The following is a 17,760-nucleotide window of genomic DNA, read 5'->3' as shown; positions in this document are numbered from 1 at the left end:
TATTTTTGGAAACAATAAACCATTCTTAGAAAAAGTGTCACTTCTTTAATAATTCATACATTACACCAATCTCCTATAAGGGTTCTCTAAACAATTTTTGATACATTGAAAAAACCCGCCATTTTGGGTACTTTTGAGCAATTATAGATATAAACAGAGTTTAAAGCAGGTTTGATCGATCTTTAAAAAACAATAATTACGTCATAATAGTTAAACTTTAACAACATTGAGTCAAATAACTTAAGTTGCACATTATATAAGCAAAATGCACAAAGGTTTCTGAACCACCCCCCCATGACAAGCATCATCTCATTGCACGAGTATATGCCTAGGTCGGAAACGTTAGGGGTAGGGGTATAAAGACACGACACCTCCCCACCGTTGAGTGCTTATTTTCTCCCAATGTCTGATAATATTACAATATCTTTAATCAAAGAAACTCATCACAAACTTGGCTAATGAATTTCCTCCAGAGAATTGAAAACAGAAGCATTGCAAATAATATCGCCATATACCGACCAAATTTCGTTAAAATTGAGAGGAAAAAGACACGTCCCCTTAAAACGCTATTGATAAGGCAGTTGGAGGTACTTGGATACCTTTGATGGGATAAATGTTTCCAAGAGTATCTTATAAACACATTTCATGTTATACATTTTTCAATTATTATACCATTTTCTTAAACAAAAATTTTAAAAGTTTAATGGTTATTCGATTTTAAGCTCAAAATGGTATATCTGAACAAACATGGCCGCCATTGCCAGCTTTGGTACCAAACCCTGTTTCCAGCGAATTTTCCAGAAATTTATACTCTAAAATCTTGTTTGAAAGCTTCATGATTATATAATAGAATATTCTCATTTCAAAATAAATCAGTTTCAGGGAAATCTTTCTTTAATAACTTTAAATTCCAAATTTTATAGCTCATTCCACCATTTTTATAACATGCTTTCAAGGACATAAACCACCAAATAACTTCTCCATTGAAAAGCACGTAGAAATCAAATTTTTAAGCGGCGTTCTCTACCAGGCGTGACAATTTTTTCACTTTTTAAAGTCATCCCTGTATTAATTAAGGACTGAAATTTCATTTTAGCTTCAATTTTGGGGAACTTTACAGATTCAGTTTTTATTAAAAATGTTGAAAAGCGACGCCGCTATTTCAACGCCAAAACTAGTATTAAAACTTGTTCCGTTAGCAGTAATTCGGACAGGCCTACTTTTCTTGTGAAATCGATTTGTATAATTTCATATCTATTTTAGTCATTAATAGGTTAGCATCTTTCATTTAAATCAGAACATGCCAACCTCACGAAGAACATGGTCCCTAAGGACACCACATTGTTTCCAGTAGCCTCATACTTTTAACCGGAACTCATCACCATTGCACCTTTCGCGCAGTGATTTGGTGTCATGCGCCCATAATCATGAAATCTTCACAAACGATTCTAAATCTGTAGACATATGGAGAAACAACGGTCCAAATTAACCTAGTGACGTATAATTCAAAGAAGATTTGCATTTTTGTACCGCTCATAACAAAACAAAGAGTAGTCTACATACTTACAACATACGCACCAAAAACAAATGCTGCACCCATACCAACCAAATACCACAACCTCAAACACCTCAACAAACCCCAGCTAGGTTTATGGTCTATGACCATCATTTGCCTCTAGTTTCATTCAAAAGTAGGCTACCGTCTAAACACACCTGGAGAAAGTCAGCGCCATTGTCTATTTGGACACATCAGCCCATATGCATTTATGCCACTTGTTAAAATATTAATACTGACCGTTAATATTAGATTTTTTGAACAATTGTTATTACCAACTTGAACTTGATGAACAGGCGATATTTTTATATAATCGTTATAAAGTGGGCAATGGTGAATCCAACGGATGTAATAACACAAAAACCATTAAGGTGGGTCCGAGGGGAGCATGGCATAGCGGTGTGTGCACTCAAATGTTGAAACATATAAAGCTGACACACAAGAGGAATTGTATGGATTCTATAATGGAAATCCCAAGGCCGATATATATAACACGTATAATGGGTGTCATGTCCTCTTGTACAAACCCAGAGTAAGAGAGTAGATGACAAGAGAATTCCAGACAGGCTCCACGTCCTGGTGGTGGAGAGCTCGCCGGCTGATGGGCAAAGCCCGGGGGCAAAGGTTTGCGATTTGACCCTGTGTTGACCTTTGACCCACCCTATGAGTTTTTAAATGTGTTGGTTTGTTTTAGTATAGTCAAGGGGGAGCTCGCAGTCTATTACACACGGACTTAAGAACTCATCCAGCAGGTGAGTTATAATACATTAATTGACAGGTGAACTGCTTTTTCAACCCTTAACGGGGATCTTTAGGATAGTGAACGAAGCGCCACCTCATGGAATGCGTATCTACCCTTTTCCACCGCATGCGCTATTATAGCGAAGCATCGGGTCTGTTGCTACTTCCAGAACATCATACACACGATCACGCAATCTTGCTGTGAACATGGTGAAAGTTCCCAGATCTTACTTGCTCAGCCACAAAAGATCATTTTCACCTTTTCTGCTAGCATACGGAACGCCCTCCCTGAACTTGCTGTTTTTAACTAGTAATACGTAGAGTATCAAGCGGCAGGTAAACCCGGGGGGATCACTCACATACCAAAGTGGTATGCATGCTCGTCCCAGCACCTCAAAAATGGACCCTAAATGGCGTAATCAGTGTGGAAATATTTCACCCCTTATTGGCGTAAGGCTCTGTAAATCTTACCCCTAAAATATGGCGTAATTCGGCGTAAGAAACTAAAATGGACCCCTAAATGGCGTAAATTCTAAAACAAACCCACTGAAGTTGAAAAAATATACCCTAAACGTCGAAAATTTACCTAAAAAGCACCCTTTTTTCTAACAACGTCGACGCCGCCAGAAGGCCAAAAATCAACCCTTTTTCGACGTTTTTGGGGACGAGCATGCGTACCACTTTGGTATGCGAGTGACCCCCCCGGGCAGGTAAACCGCTATCTGGGGCCAACGCGTCAGCACTAGATGGTAGATAACTGATCTGATCATGCCTTGATTAGTCTTGACATCAAACAAAACGTTCAAATCAGCATTTGAAGACCTGAGCGCAAAAAGACCGTAAGTCCACTTGGCCCCTCAACATGTATACACTAAAGTTAAGTATAGTTTTTAGGGTTTTATAATGTTTAATACATGTTCCAGGGTGAAAACATCATGAAAGGTTGTGAAAGATTTGTTTTGGCCCCTGAACATGTATAAAACATTACCAAACTATACGAAACTATACGTAACTTTAGTGTATACATGTTGAGGGGCCATGTGGACTTACGGTCTTCTTGCACTCAGGTCTTCATTTGAGTTTTGATCTCTATTCAAACCCAAACTTTGACACTATGCTAATGATAAATCGTCAATATCAAGTCTTATCACTAAGTAAACAATAAGTACAATTAATACTATGTCCAACATAATTATTTTGGTCAACGTTCGTATTAAGGAGAGAGAGCGTTAGGTTAGGGTACTTGCCTTTAGTGCATGAGGTCCCGGGTTCGATTCCCGGCGGTGGCGACTTGCTGGGATATTGACTTGGAAAAAAAGTCTGAAATTAATTGGCAACTTCTGTAGACTAAATTCAGACTTCCGCTCTCCCCATGGTTCATTTAGAATTGGGTAAATGAATCATGAAAGTACTCCGTCCTTCGGAGGGGACGTTAAGCCGTCGGTCCCGTGTACAGAGAGCCATACCTGTACATGTATCTCGCAGCCAGTTTCGAAAAGAGTAGGGTGTTAACCCCTGACTGTTCCCAACCCGTCCCGGTGTTCAAATGGACCCCAATGGAAATAAGCTTCAATAGAGGCTTTCTTGGGTTATCCAGGGTTGTCAAAACCCGAACAAATCAAATAAAAGGTTAATATTCATACTAAACTCAACAAAAGCAGCTATATCTAAAATTATTTGTGACATGTTCATATCGTGTTGCATATCAATAGAATATCTAATTCAATGCCCTTTACAATGACACCACATAAATGACCCTTTTAAAACGTAAACGTCTTGCGAATGTAGTGGGTCTCAAAATTGGGGAATAAATTACTAAAAGTACCTGTCCATTGATATGTAACACGATATAAACATGTCACAAATAATCTGAGATATAGATGCTTGAAAAAACCTTTCCAAACTTTTGATATTTTGGAATGATGTATGCATGAGCTAAAACTAGTGGCAAATGATGGTCATAGACCACAAACCTAGGTGGGGCGTGTTGGTGTTGTGGAGGTATCTGACCCCTGCAAAATGTTCCAAAAATGTTCCCCTGGTCATGACGTTTGTTGTCACCGGGTTTGAGTCCCTTTCTCCTTACGGATGTCCAGAAAAAGTAATTTTAAAATTTGAACCCAGATGACCTTTGACCTGACCCCTGCAAAATGTTCAAAAATGTTTCCGTGGTCATCAAGTTTGTTGTCACCGAGTTTGAGTCCCGTACCCCTTACAGATGTCCAGAAAAGACGTTTAAGATTTGACCTCTATATGACCTTTGACCTGACCCCTGCAAAATGTTCCCCTGGTCATGAGATTTGTTGTCACTGAATTTGAGCCCCATACCCCTTACAGGTATCCAGAAAGTGAATTCTAAGATTTAACCCCAGATAACCTTTGACCGACCCCTGCAAAGTGTTCCAAAATGTCCCCCTGGTCATTAAGTTTGTTGTCACCAAGTTTGAGCCCCGTACAGGAAATGCATTTCTAAAATTTCACCTCTGCATGACCTTTGACCTGGCCCCTGCAAAACGTTCCCCTGGTCATGAGATTTGTCGTCACCGAGTTTGAGCCCCATACCCCTTACAGATATCCAGATAATACAATTGTAAGATTTTACCCCCTTAATAACCTTTGACCCCAATTCTGTATGCAAGTTATAGGCGTGTGGTATAGCCGATGCATATATGCAAATGACATCATTGTACTATATATGATATGTGACAGAAGAAGCATTTTGAAGGTATTTGGTTAAATACTGGAAATGCCCTCTTAATGACCTTTGACCTCAATTCTGTTTAGACCCTATGGCCACTGGATATAGCCGATACGCATGTGCAGGCACAGACCATAGAACTTTCTAGGGTCTGTGGTGCAAGTGACATGATTGTAGGGTGTAACATGTAGGAGGAGAAGCAATTTGAAGTTATTGTCAGAAAGAAGAAGAAGAAAGAAGAAAGATCGGATAGCAAAACAGTACCTAGCTCGGGGGGGTTGTAGCCTAAACCCACCAGCTAGGTAAGAAAGATCGGATAGCAAAACAGTACCTACATGTAGCTGGGGGGTGGAAATTCCCCAGCTAGGTAATCAACATGATCAATGCTCATCATAATGCACATTATAATATCCACAACAACAGTGAACTTCTGAATGGTGAAATCGGAGTAAGTGGCTGACATCACCTGCTTGAAATTAGAGTTGTGAGTGGGTTGCAGCAAGGGGTGGTTTTATTACCCAATTGGGAATCAACTTCCAGCTGCATGTCTGATTCTACTTTTGATCTCTGTTCTGACCTTGCTCACTTTATAGTATACTTCCATGATTATTTGTGCAAGTGACATAGCATTTCGAATTTGTTACCGAGTATGAGTTTTTTTGTACCCAAATTTGTCAAAGGTTATTCAATGAATATACAAATATATTGGGGTTCAAGAACTGTGCCCTGATAGATGAGTTTCTGTTGCCAGCCAGTTTGCCAGCGGAAGAAAACGACTAAAAACCAATACCTAGGTGGGTGTAAACCCACCTAGGTAACTACACCATGTCTCTAAATCCAGACGAAATATAATGTCGGCTAATGCAATATGATACTCTGATTGGTATAACAGTCTCGAAGGATCGGGAATTGTATTTAATTGTCTGTTGAATGATGAGTTTAGAGTTCAGAGTATCATACTGATACTGCATTAGTCGACGTATTATATTTCGTCTGGATTTAGAGGCATAATAATGATGTGTGTATGAGAACTGCACCATTAATGTGTCTCTATTAAAATCCAGACGAAATATACATCGGCTGGTGCAGTATGATACTCTAATTGGCTAAACGGTTTCGAAGGATCAGGACCTGTATTTAATTGTCGTTTGAATGATGAGTAACACTGTAATTAAATATCTATATCACACTCATATACAATCATGAAGTTTGATGAGATTATTGTTGAACTTGGTGAGTTTGGACGCTATCAGCGAAGAACGTTCTTTCTTGTTTCTCTCGTGGGGATTGCATGTTCTTTGCATGGGTTATCACATGTAAGTATACACGTACATTTGAGTATATGAGGAGGAAGTAACATCATTATCATCATCATCATCAGCAGCAGCAGCAGCAGCAGCAGCAGCAGCAGTAGCAACCATATCAAGCCACCGTCCCAGCTAACAATTTAACGTTGTTACAACGTTGTCTAAAAGTTATATAAAGTCGTACAAACGTAATATATGGACGTTGTAAGTACATACATCTGTGAACTCGTATTCGTGTTGAAAACGTTATTCCCGAAAGTTAATGTAACGTCATTGTGACGTTGTTTCGACATCAAGTTGTGAATGTCGAAACAACGTCACTATGACGTTATATTAACGTCCGAAAATCACAACACGAATACGAGTTCACAAATTAACGTAATTACGACGTCCGTAGATTACGTTGTATCGGGGTTAGACCATGACATTTATACGGCGTTGTAATAACGTGTTTTATACGTCGTAACAACATCATAAATTTGTGTACTAACGACGTCCGTAGATGACGTTGTATATGGGTCAGTTCATGACTTTGAAACCACGTTTTAACCACGTGCTTATACGTCGAGACAACGTGATTATGACATTATATTAACATATAAGTTTAGAACTTCGGGAATATAAGTCGTTACTTTAAGTTTCACGCCTAAAGGCGATCGTCAAACGACACGATGGAGAAATTTTGGCTGGACAACAATCTCCTTGGAATGGAAGAATTTACATTCCATGGTGTCAACATCTAAACTATTTTTCAGATACGTATTTGTGTAACCTTTTCTGAACGTATCATTCAAACGTTGTCACCAGGTCTGGTCAAATATTGCATCAACGTCGAAACAACGTCATTACAACGTCATAATGATGTTATATCAACGTCCAAAAATCAACGTCGAAAATAATGTTGTCACTACACGAATACGAGTTCACAGATTTACGTGTTTACAACGTATGACAACCTAAGTCCAACGTCAGCGGACGTCGTGAAAACGTAGTGTGTTAGCTGGGGTGGGGTATATGCCTCTCCAAAGTGACACCACACTGATCTAGCATAAAATCAATACTTTGGACCCATACCCACCTTTGTTAGTGTTTGTACGAAGACAGACAGAAGAAACGACAAGTACCACCAACGATTGCATAATTCTTTTGTCTTTGTCATTTTTTTACAATGTTTGAAAAATACAAACAATAATGATAAGATGGTTTGAGCTTTAATAAAGCAACATAAAAAAATCAGTAATACTATTTTTTAATCCAATCAGATAAAGAGAAAACAACCACACACACATACACATAAACAATTAATACTTCAAAAGCACAAACAAACAAACGAACAAAAAATAAAATAAACACAATAACCACACACTAAAAACCAAAACATGAACGAATGCGAACAAAACAACCATGACAATAAGATTCTATGATTATCGGCCACGGTTTTTTTTGACATGGTTTTGACGATTTTTGGTTTTTAAAAGCAATGTGGCGTGGTGTTGATTTCTTTGTATACTTTAAGGTATTTCTATTTGGAGAGTCGGATCACTGGTGTGTAGTTCCCGAGTTACAGAATGAAAAGTGTGCACGATGGCCAGAACTTAGTCCTGAGGAGTGTGATGCTGCTAAAAAGGACGCGAGTATACCACCTCAAACGAGTGCTACCAGATTATACAAATATGATAATTGTTTAAGGTAGGATGGGGATTTATTGTATTTTAAACTGATTCACTTTAATCAACATTTTTGAACAACAACATAATATTTGTCGGCATTCCTAGATCAGAAATAGTATATAGTGGGCTATGTTACCCAACAAACAGAAACGTTTTACAAATAACGTTTCAATGTCGGGCTGTATACAGGGCAAATAACGGGTATAAAACGTTTTAAGGGATCTAAAATGAGCGTTTATTGCGTTTCGACAGTATTTTTTGTGGGACATGAGAGCACCTCAGACCTATCGAATTGCATTCTGAATACGAAGCATGTCTTTCTGATATCAAATAATTTTCTGAAAATCACAATATAATACAACTTTTATGACAAATTATAAAAATTTGATATTTTTCAAATTTTTGATATATAACAGTCCTCGAAGTAAATTATATAAATCGAATGATATATTCTTAAAGTGTATGTAGCAGCGAGGAAAAGCCGACGGTCAATTGCAAATTTTGACCTTTCATATTGAAGATATGGATTTTTTTCCCAAAAAGACCTATTTTTTTTTGGTGTTTTGGGGAAAAAAAATCCATATCTTCAATACAAAAGGTCAAAATTTTCAATTGATCGTCGGCTTTTCATCCCACCTAAGTATAAATCATCAGATTTACAAAATTTACTTCAAGTACTGTTAAATATCAAAATATCAATTTTAATGATTTGCCATAAAATGTGTATTAAATGCGAATTTCAAAAATCAAAATTATTTGATATCAGAATGACATTCTTCGTATTCAGAATGCAATTGATATGTCTGATGTGCTCTAATGCCCAAAATAAATACTGTCCAAACGTTCATACCCCAGCCCTTAATAGTATTCACAATTTTTTTTAAACTTACTGCAAAACATTCTAACATTATGATATTAAGTGTTAACAAAGTATTTTGCAACATTTTGGCAACACTTTTAGAATATTGTTGTAGTGTTCATCATTTCATATAAAACGTAAAAACGTTTGCATGGCCTTAATATAACCCGACATTTAAATCTTATTAAAACGTTTTCACCAAAACCATAATACGTTTATAAAGGTTTAAAACATGTTTGTGTTCGCTGGATACCTGCAAATTGTTAATATCATAATCCTTAGTTTAAACCATCAAACTTATAACCATATCCTTGAAGCCTTTGGCGTACCATTTTAGGTTAGTAGAAAGACAGAAAATGACACTGAAAATCACAACTTCCATGTTCTACCGACATTCCTATCTTAAATTCTTTTCAATAGGTATAACTTAACTGGTATTCCCCCGTTCTACCCTGGTATCGATACATCCGATTACACCAATGATACGTTACAATGTGACTACGGCTGGATGTATGATACTTCACAGTATAAAAGCACGATTACGAATGAGGTATGTATTTCCTGGTTAATTTGCGATGTAATCGGCAAATTATTAAAATTTTGTATTTTTGATATTTACCGTCCTTGAAGTAAACTTTGTAAATCTAATGATATGTACTTAAGGTGTATGTAGCTGGGATGAAATGCCGACCATCAATTGAACGTTTTGACCGTTCATATTGCATTTTTTTCCCAAAAAATATCTAAATTTGTTTGGTTTTTTTAGGAAAGAAAAATCTATATCTTCCATACGAAAGGTCAAAATGTTCACACGATGGACGGCTTTTTATCCCAGTTTCATACACTTTATATACACATCATTAGATTCATACAATTTACTTAATAATTATTTTTGATATTTTTGTTTATATGACCTTCATAATTGCATCGTGCCGGACAGTCTATGAAATCGAACTGACGTCAAAAAATGTCAAAAATCGCACAAAAAGTTTAAAATCTTGGACCATGGTTTAAAAATCGCAACCCATCGCAGACCACCGTTGCAATGCCGCAGGTACTCGCAAACGACCCGCCATCAACAGTCAACATTCGTCATCCTCCGGACAAAATTTGCAAGCCTTTGTCGAACCAAGATCGTTACAATTTCGTTACTTGCCACAATTTGTTGTCAGGGTTCGAGATGTGACGTCACTTGCCGTTGTTTTTTCGTCAATGGTCGTTGACAACAATTACCAACGAAATTGTGACGACCTCAAAACGACTAAAGACGGCCTCGCACGGTATGGAAACCGTTGCGGTCTCCAACGAAATCTGAACGTAATCACAACTACTTCTTTTGCCGTCACAAAATTCTCAACATGTTGAAAATTTGCCGATGGACACGACGAATAATTTCGGCCGTTTGCGGTCGCTAACGGATTCGTCAGCGACAACTAACGACAACACCCGATGAGTGACGGTAAATTCAAAATTGCAATTCGCAGCTTAACGTCGCTTGCCGTTCACCCCCATTCGTCGTAGTGTGCGCGAGCCTTTATGTATTGCATGGTGGTTTTTCTTTTGGCCGCCTGATTAATTGGAACATAGTATACGAATATATTGTTGTATTGTCTGTTCACAGTTTGATTTGGTGTGTTCCAAGTCGTCCATAACCAACCTGATGGCGTCCATCTACTTTGCTGGTTTGTTAGTTGGATCATTGGTCTTCGGAATGTTATCGGATTGGTAAGCGAATGACAAGTGCAAAGAAAAATAACAAGAACATGAGTATAAATCAATTTAAGTTGAGTAATTCAATGAATCCAATTATATTAAGCCATAAGCTATACTAACAGGCTCGGAATTTTTTTAGTTTGAATCAGAACAGTCTTTTTTGCGCTTTCTGGCAAGTCGTAGTGCAGATTCAATGGCCGTTCGGAAATATGCTTTTAAAGATGAGAAGTAAATATTAAAATTTATGAAATAAGTCATTGTTGACCAAGTTCCTATTGTCACTGCGGCATGAACATGATCATTAATTTCCCCGTTAAACATGTTTTAAAAATGCCTCCCTTCGGCATAAGCAGGTTGCTTTCCAAGCCGACGTTAACATGGTTAAACGGTTTTCAAAAGTAAACGAATAAGATAGTAATCACATTTAATGTCTTACCTTGTTTCACAGGCTTGGACGGTATTATACCTTTTTCATAACCGTTGCACTGTTCCTCTGCAGTAATTTAGCCGTAGCATTTTCGCCCAATGTTATTGCCTTTGGTGTATTCAGATTTCTGGTTGGTATGGCAAATATTTCAAGCTACATTGTGGCTTTTGTTATAGGTAATGCATCTGATATTTTTAAATCATGACTGAGCAACATAAGTTTAAAAACCTCTTACATGTCTTACGAGTCTCCAACACCCCTTAACAAAACCAGGGCAAACTTGAAATAAACAAATAACAACCCTAACAGATGAATGACCCAACGGGGTCGTAGGGGGGGGGGGTTCACGTTCAATGCAATGAATGAACTATGACTGTATTCGTTTTTAACAGCTACGGAACTCGTGGGACCGTCCTTCCGAACTGTCACTGGAATTGGCATGGGATTCTACTGGTCTTTTGGTATGATGCTATTGGCATTATTAGCATTCCTTATTCCAGATTGGTTTGTTCTTCAATTAGTCCTGACACTTCCTTTAATAATTCCATTTTTCCTTATTCCGTAAGTATAAGGTTTGAAATTATTGCGATTAGTTATTTAGAAATTCTAGAGTAGGAAACTTTATTAATCAAACACGTTAATGTTATGAATATCGGTATGCTGTATTTTTACCGCAAAAATCCCCTTCGTATTCGGAAGGCGCACTATTTTGAAGGTTTCTTCGTCTGAAAACAGATATTTCCCCAAATAATCAGGTTATAAATTATTTCGTCGATTCTAATTTCGAACTGGTTAAACCAAACCTTCAACTGGCAACAGTCACCATAGGCTATTTAATAAAAGGCACTAAATTTAATGCCCACGTGACCAATGGGCGCCGCCATACCAAGACCACCAAGTGATCTGTAGATGTGCTACAATGCTAAGAGATGGGAATTTTTCAGATAAATATCATCAAAATTGCTGATAATGTATAAGGCAACTAATTACACATTGGGGAATTTTGCTTTTTTAGTAAAAAACTAAATTTTGAAAGTTTTCACCGACGGAAAAAAGTTATCGACGGAAACTCTTACAATAATACGACCAAGTTGCAAACGAATGACAAATTTGGACATGCATCCCGTGTTTCCAATTGAAATACACAGGAAGACCACCCGCTGTGCCAAAGGTCACTTTTCCAGACATCTTGTCCAGAAGCTGTAATGACAGCGCCCATCTGGTCACGTGGGCATTAACTGGTCAAGTGCTGATACTATCGAAAGTATATTGAGAATTGACTGCCTTTATTGTAGTATTTTGAAGGAGTCTCCACGATGGCTGATGACACAGGGTAGATTTGATGAGGCTGAAGTGATTATTCAAGACATTGCAAGAGTCAATAAAACCACAATACCCGAACCTTTGTTTGAAGAGAGCGAGAAAAAAGAGGTAAGACTCATCTCCATTGACTGACTCATTAAAATATAAAACATTGTCTTGATAGTTTCATTTGGTACCCAGCAAACACAAAACGTTTTCGACATCATTCGCAAAAGGTTATAAAAGGTTGTCAGAAAATGTTTAAATGTCGGGTTATATAAAGGGTATATTTAGAGTATAAAACGTTTTCCTAACCTTAAAAAACATTTTTTGATAATCTACTGCTCAGCAAACAAACATGTTTTACAGAAAACGTTTAAATGTCGGGTTATATAAAGGGTATAAAAACGATTTAATAACATTCCAAAAACATTCTTGAAAACTTGATACAAAACATTCTAAACAGAATGTTATTTTGGGGTTGAAAAAATATTTTGCGAAAAATGTTTGCCCAAAATATTTTCAATAACGTTTTAAAAACGTTTTCATGACCTTTATATAACCCGACATTTAAATGTTATTAAAAGGTTTTGAAAAAACATTTTAAGAACATTTCTGTGTTTGCTGGGTTCAAATATTTTAACATAATGTTATTTAAGTATTGACACAATATTTGGCAAAAATGTTTGCAAAAATAGTTTACAATAACATTTTTGAAAACATTTAAAAATATTGTTGTAGTGTGTTTTCATACAAAACGTTTCAAAACGTTATCATGACCTTTATATAACCCGACATTTTAATGTTATTATAACGTTTTTACCTAAACCAAAAGCCAAAATACAACTTATTTAAAACGTTTGTAAAACGTTTTTGTGTTTGCTGGGTAGATACCTTTAGATAACAGAAAAGTGATATTGCAAAAAGCGGTGTGCGAGATGAGAAATGAGAGGTCAACGGTCGAATAGGGGAGATTTTTTAAATGTTTCAATCTTTATGTTTAAGAGCTCCAATTACTGTCGTCACGAGTGAAACAGTAAATGGTTACATCCCTGGGGTCACGTGTCTGTGCGTTAGCGAGATAAGTTAAAGGTCGACAAACTATTATAAAGGGGTCATTTTAATTAACCTTTTTTTGAGTAAATCCCATAAACTTTTGCGAGTACACCTGAGAACTTGTCATTTTACGTCACGCCGATCTGCGCCTATGTGCACATCGTTTATCGAACATCGTTACTGCGCATTACAAGTTAACGTGACGTAAAATGACAAGTTCTCAGGTGTACTCGCAAAGGTCAATTGTCCGATAAAACCAAAACATGGTCTAAAATTGTTCCCGCAATTCCTGCACATCGTCGGCTGCTTCCTGTTGGAGCTGACGTAGAAGTAGGATAGCAAATCTGCGATTACAGATCACGTTGCAGAGAATAACCATGTAATGGTAAGCAAAAGGGTCTCAAATCAAAGAGAGAGAACAGAACAGAGAGAGGAGACATAATAATGGAAGCCATCTCGGGATAAGAGAGAGTAGGCCAAAGCACTCAACAACCAAGACGAATGGAACTACATTCTTCCGCATATTAATGATTAAGTGCTATCTACGTCAGCTCCAACAGGAAACAGCCGACATTTTAGATTTGTATAAAAGAACCGTCACCATACATGTAAACTCCATTATTTTCTCCCTATCTCTATCTAGATTTTAGAAACCAACCAGGCCCAGCAGGCAACAGTAATTGACCTTTTCCGCACACCGACATTAAGACGGAGAACGCTGATCATGATGTTTTGTTGATAAAAAAACCTAAGATTGTGAATAATGTACGAAAGAAAGATAATAAGAAACTTTTTTTTTCGCTATAAGTAACTCACAAACGATGACCTGATTAAATTGCCAGCTCTTTGGTGGACTGTCAGTTATAAAATTGCCGAGTTTCTGGACTCATTAAGGGATCTAGAATGAGCGTTTATGGCGTTTCGACAGTATTTTTTGGGGGACATGAGAGCACCTCAGACGTATCGAATTGCATTCTAAATACGAAGCATGTCTTTCTGATATCAAATAATTTTCATTTTTTTGAAATTCACGATATAATTATTAAAATTTGATATTTTTCAAATTTTTGATATATAAAAGTCCTCGAAATAAATTTTATAAATCTAATGATATATTCTTAAAGTGTATGTAGCTGGGAGGAAAAGCCGACGATCAATTGAAAATTTTGACCTTTTATATTGAAGATATGGATTTTTTCCCAAAAAGACTTATTTTTTTTGGTGTTTTTGGTAAAAAAATCCATATCTTCAATACGAAAGGTCAAAATTTTCAATTGATCGTCGGCATTTCATCCCACCTACATACACATTAAGTATAAATCATCAGATTTAGAAAGTTTACTTCAAGTACTGTTAAATATAAAAATATCAATTTTAATGATTTGCCATAAAATGTGTATTACATTGCGAATTTCAAAAATCAAAATTATTTGATATCAGAAGGACATTCTTCGTATTCAGAATGCAATTCGATATGTCTGATGTGCTCTAATGTCCCACAATAAATACTGTCCAAACGTTCATACCTCTTCCCTTAAGTGAATTTTTGGATTGGATTATCCGTGTGTTGAGACACCATTAAGCTTTAGCGAGTCATGTGACTCATCACTAAGTTTAATGAGTCATTTGACTCAAACAGATTAGTCAAATGATTCACTATTTTATTCATTAGTTCCAATTTGATACCCAATTTGCTACCAAGCACTCAAAAGTGACAAAGGTTGATACCAGTTTATGGCATTTGGTGCATTTTCGAAAGTTGCAAATCAAAACGAAGCACGCGGTCGAAATGGCTTAGCGTGGCAATATGGTCAAGCTTGCTTGCCCACGATGGGCCCCTGTCGACTATCCCAAGTGCGCGCTTTATTCAATTGTCAATTTAAAACGCATGGATTGCTACAGTGATTTACTGGTGAATACTAGGGCACGATGCGGTCGATATGACCTAGCGGTTGTTTCGGGCTATGTCAATATGTCAATGGTCGTGCTCTGCCATTCACCTCTACAGGTTCGCGTGGTCCGTTTTTAATTTGCAACTTTTGAAAATGCACCAAATTTCATATACTGTATCAATCTCTATGAATTTATAGTTTTCGGTAGCAAATTTGGTATCAAATTGCAGCTAACAAGATTCTGCACATGACCTTATCAATCAAATTGTCATAACAAGATTAGGTTTTGGTGTAGGACGGGTTACATGACTGCGGACTTTCTTTATTTGAGGTGTTTATTATGATAGTGTGTCATCTTTATCGAGTCAGCATTTCCGCTACATTTTCCCCTTGATATTCAGGTTTGTGAATAGCATAGTATACTACGGACTTTCTCTAAGCACATCAGACCTAGGAACCAATGACTACGTAGCATTTTTTCTGTCAGGATTGGTAGAAGTTCCTGCACGCATATATTGTCTGTTTGGGATTGAGTGGCTTGGAAGAAAACCGAATTTGTGTGGATTATTCATTCTCGGTGGCATTGCGTGTCTTTGTACGCTTTTTTTCGGTAAGTAACATTTATGTTGGGAATTACCATTTGTGCAGTTGCCTTATGATTTGTTTGCAGAGTGTTCATTTAGTGTGTGGGTGTGTGGTGTGTTTTTGTGGTGGGAGTTAGGTGTGGAAGTAGGGAGGGTGGCTTTTTTGAAGGGATTGCTTGTAGAGAGCAGTATTTGATTGACTGGGAACATTAGCGCCAATCCGGCTTGAAATGTGGGGTGGGGGTCAGTCGGCCTGAATTGTCAAAAAGTGGTTGAAAATAACCAAAAATGGGCCATTTAGCCCAATTGTAGGGGGACATATCACCCCCTGCCCCGGGATTGACGCATATGACTGGGAAGAAAGTCTAATTTGTCTGGATTTTTCCTTCAGGGTGGCATTTCTAGTGTTTATACGCTCATTTTGGGGACTTGTACAGTACTATTTGTGTGGGGTGTGTATATTTAGTGTGTGGGCTGTGTTTACGTGGTGGGAGTTAGTTGTGCATGTGGGGGTGGGGAGGGTGTGTATGGAGGGAATTGCTTGTAGACACTAGTAATTGATTGTGTATATTTGTAGAACCGGGAACAGCCATGACTGCAGTCGCAATGCTTGGCAAATTTTGCATCACAGCAACATTTGCGATTGGCTACATATACTCAGCAGAATTGTTTCCTACCGTTGTTAGGTATGTATGCACAACTTATAACCAACAAAAGACACCCAAATCAGCAGGATTGCACCTTAGGCCCTTGTATACCATTAGAGAATGAACTTGGAGAAAACCTTCTGATAATTACAAACACTCGCTGAGCAGCAAGACCTTCCCTCTAAGCTTTTAATCCGATAAGTTGATTATCTATTTTGTTTTCATGAATTAGAATACATTCTTTGATGTATTACTGAGGTCAATCATCTGAAATTACTGGAGCGCGAGCCACCCAGGCTGATGGCTCAGCATAGTTAGGGACAGGCACATCTGAGTGAGGGCGCTATTTATTTTACTTGATAATAAAGCCCTATGTAAATCTGTGCCATTTTGTGCCACTGAAAACACCATTTTTGGAGAAAATGATGAATAAAACCAAAATGAATCGTTTTCAGATGCTCTAGTTTGCATTGACAACAGATTCAATGCTTTAGGAAGCAGAATGCAACATTGACTTCACTTTTGAATATTTTTTCTGTGAGATATGCCTTGGTGAAAATCACCGTTTTGGTCAAAAAGGGGTCAAAAGGGGCATTTTGGGAAAAAATTATATTTTGACCCAAAATTCATCTTCTGACAAAAGGGAAACATGGTTTGACAAAAACTTTCATCCTTTTCACATAATAATTCCAGTTTACTTATTTGCTGGGAGAAAGCACTTTTTTGTTATCGCTTGGGAAAAATCATTGTTTTTGCCTAAAATGGGCCCAAAATGGCCGAAAAATGGCAAAATTTGACCAAAATTAGCACAAAAATCACATTTTTAACCACCTTAAAAATTGAATTTTCATACAAAATTTCACAGATGTGTTGGAAATGATAACATACATAATATTCAACAAAAATTAGATAAAATTACAATGAAAACAAAAAATTGACAGGGTGGCACAAAAAATATCAAGTCCCCTATGCACTCCTATGGTAAGTCTTATCAGAGAAAATGGCCCAATGTTCCGACAGTAATTTCGTCATAACTTCACTTAGCAATACAGTAGAAGATTGGTTTTGGTGTCAAATTGTTTCTGAGAAGTTCTCTCTTCCAATAAACAACAATTCATGTTAATATAATTAATTTGAAATTTTTATGCCTGTCCCTAGCATAGTATTTTATTATCAGAAGGTTTTCTCCAAATTCATTTCCTAATGATAGAGACTTTACAAACATCGAACGTATTTATTTTCCTTTCTCTTTCTTTCTCTTCTGAAATTCCATATTTGTCTTCTGCTTTTCTTTCCGTTTCTTTCATTG

The 17,760-nt window shown here is 37.2% G+C and overlaps 1 protein-coding gene across 2 annotated transcripts in view; it reads left to right on the top strand.

Annotated features, from left to right (window-relative positions):
- The first annotated feature begins 5,892 nt into the window (after positions 1-5,892).
- The window catches only part of LOC140141569 (organic cation transporter protein-like), a 28,516-nt gene continuing 16,648 nt past the window's right edge, over positions 5,893-17,760 (top strand). Inside the window, exons 1-10 of one of the 2 annotated variants that reach the window (XM_072163478.1) lie at positions 5,893-6,227; positions 7,818-7,990; positions 9,251-9,380; positions 10,452-10,555; positions 10,992-11,146; positions 11,363-11,531; positions 12,266-12,401; positions 13,972-14,066; positions 15,622-15,830; positions 16,382-16,490. In XM_072163478.1, the coding sequence (XP_072019579.1) occupies positions 6,207-6,227; positions 7,818-7,990; positions 9,251-9,380; positions 10,452-10,555; positions 10,992-11,146; positions 11,363-11,531; positions 12,266-12,401; positions 13,972-14,066; positions 15,622-15,830; positions 16,382-16,490 (1,301 nt within the window). In that variant the 5' untranslated portion in view covers positions 5,893-6,206. Of the gene's footprint in view, positions 6,311-7,817; positions 7,991-9,250; positions 9,381-10,451; positions 10,556-10,991; positions 11,147-11,362; positions 11,532-12,265; positions 12,402-13,971; positions 14,067-15,621; positions 15,831-16,381; positions 16,491-17,760 lie in introns of both variants that reach the window. The other variant, XM_072163477.1, reaches the window with a different exon arrangement.

Source organism: Amphiura filiformis, chromosome 19 (assembly GCF_039555335.1).
Source record: "Amphiura filiformis chromosome 19, Afil_fr2py, whole genome shotgun sequence".
Taxonomy (NCBI): Eukaryota; Metazoa; Echinodermata; class Ophiuroidea; order Amphilepidida; family Amphiuridae; genus Amphiura; species Amphiura filiformis.
This window is presented reverse-complemented; position numbering and strand designations above follow the sequence as displayed.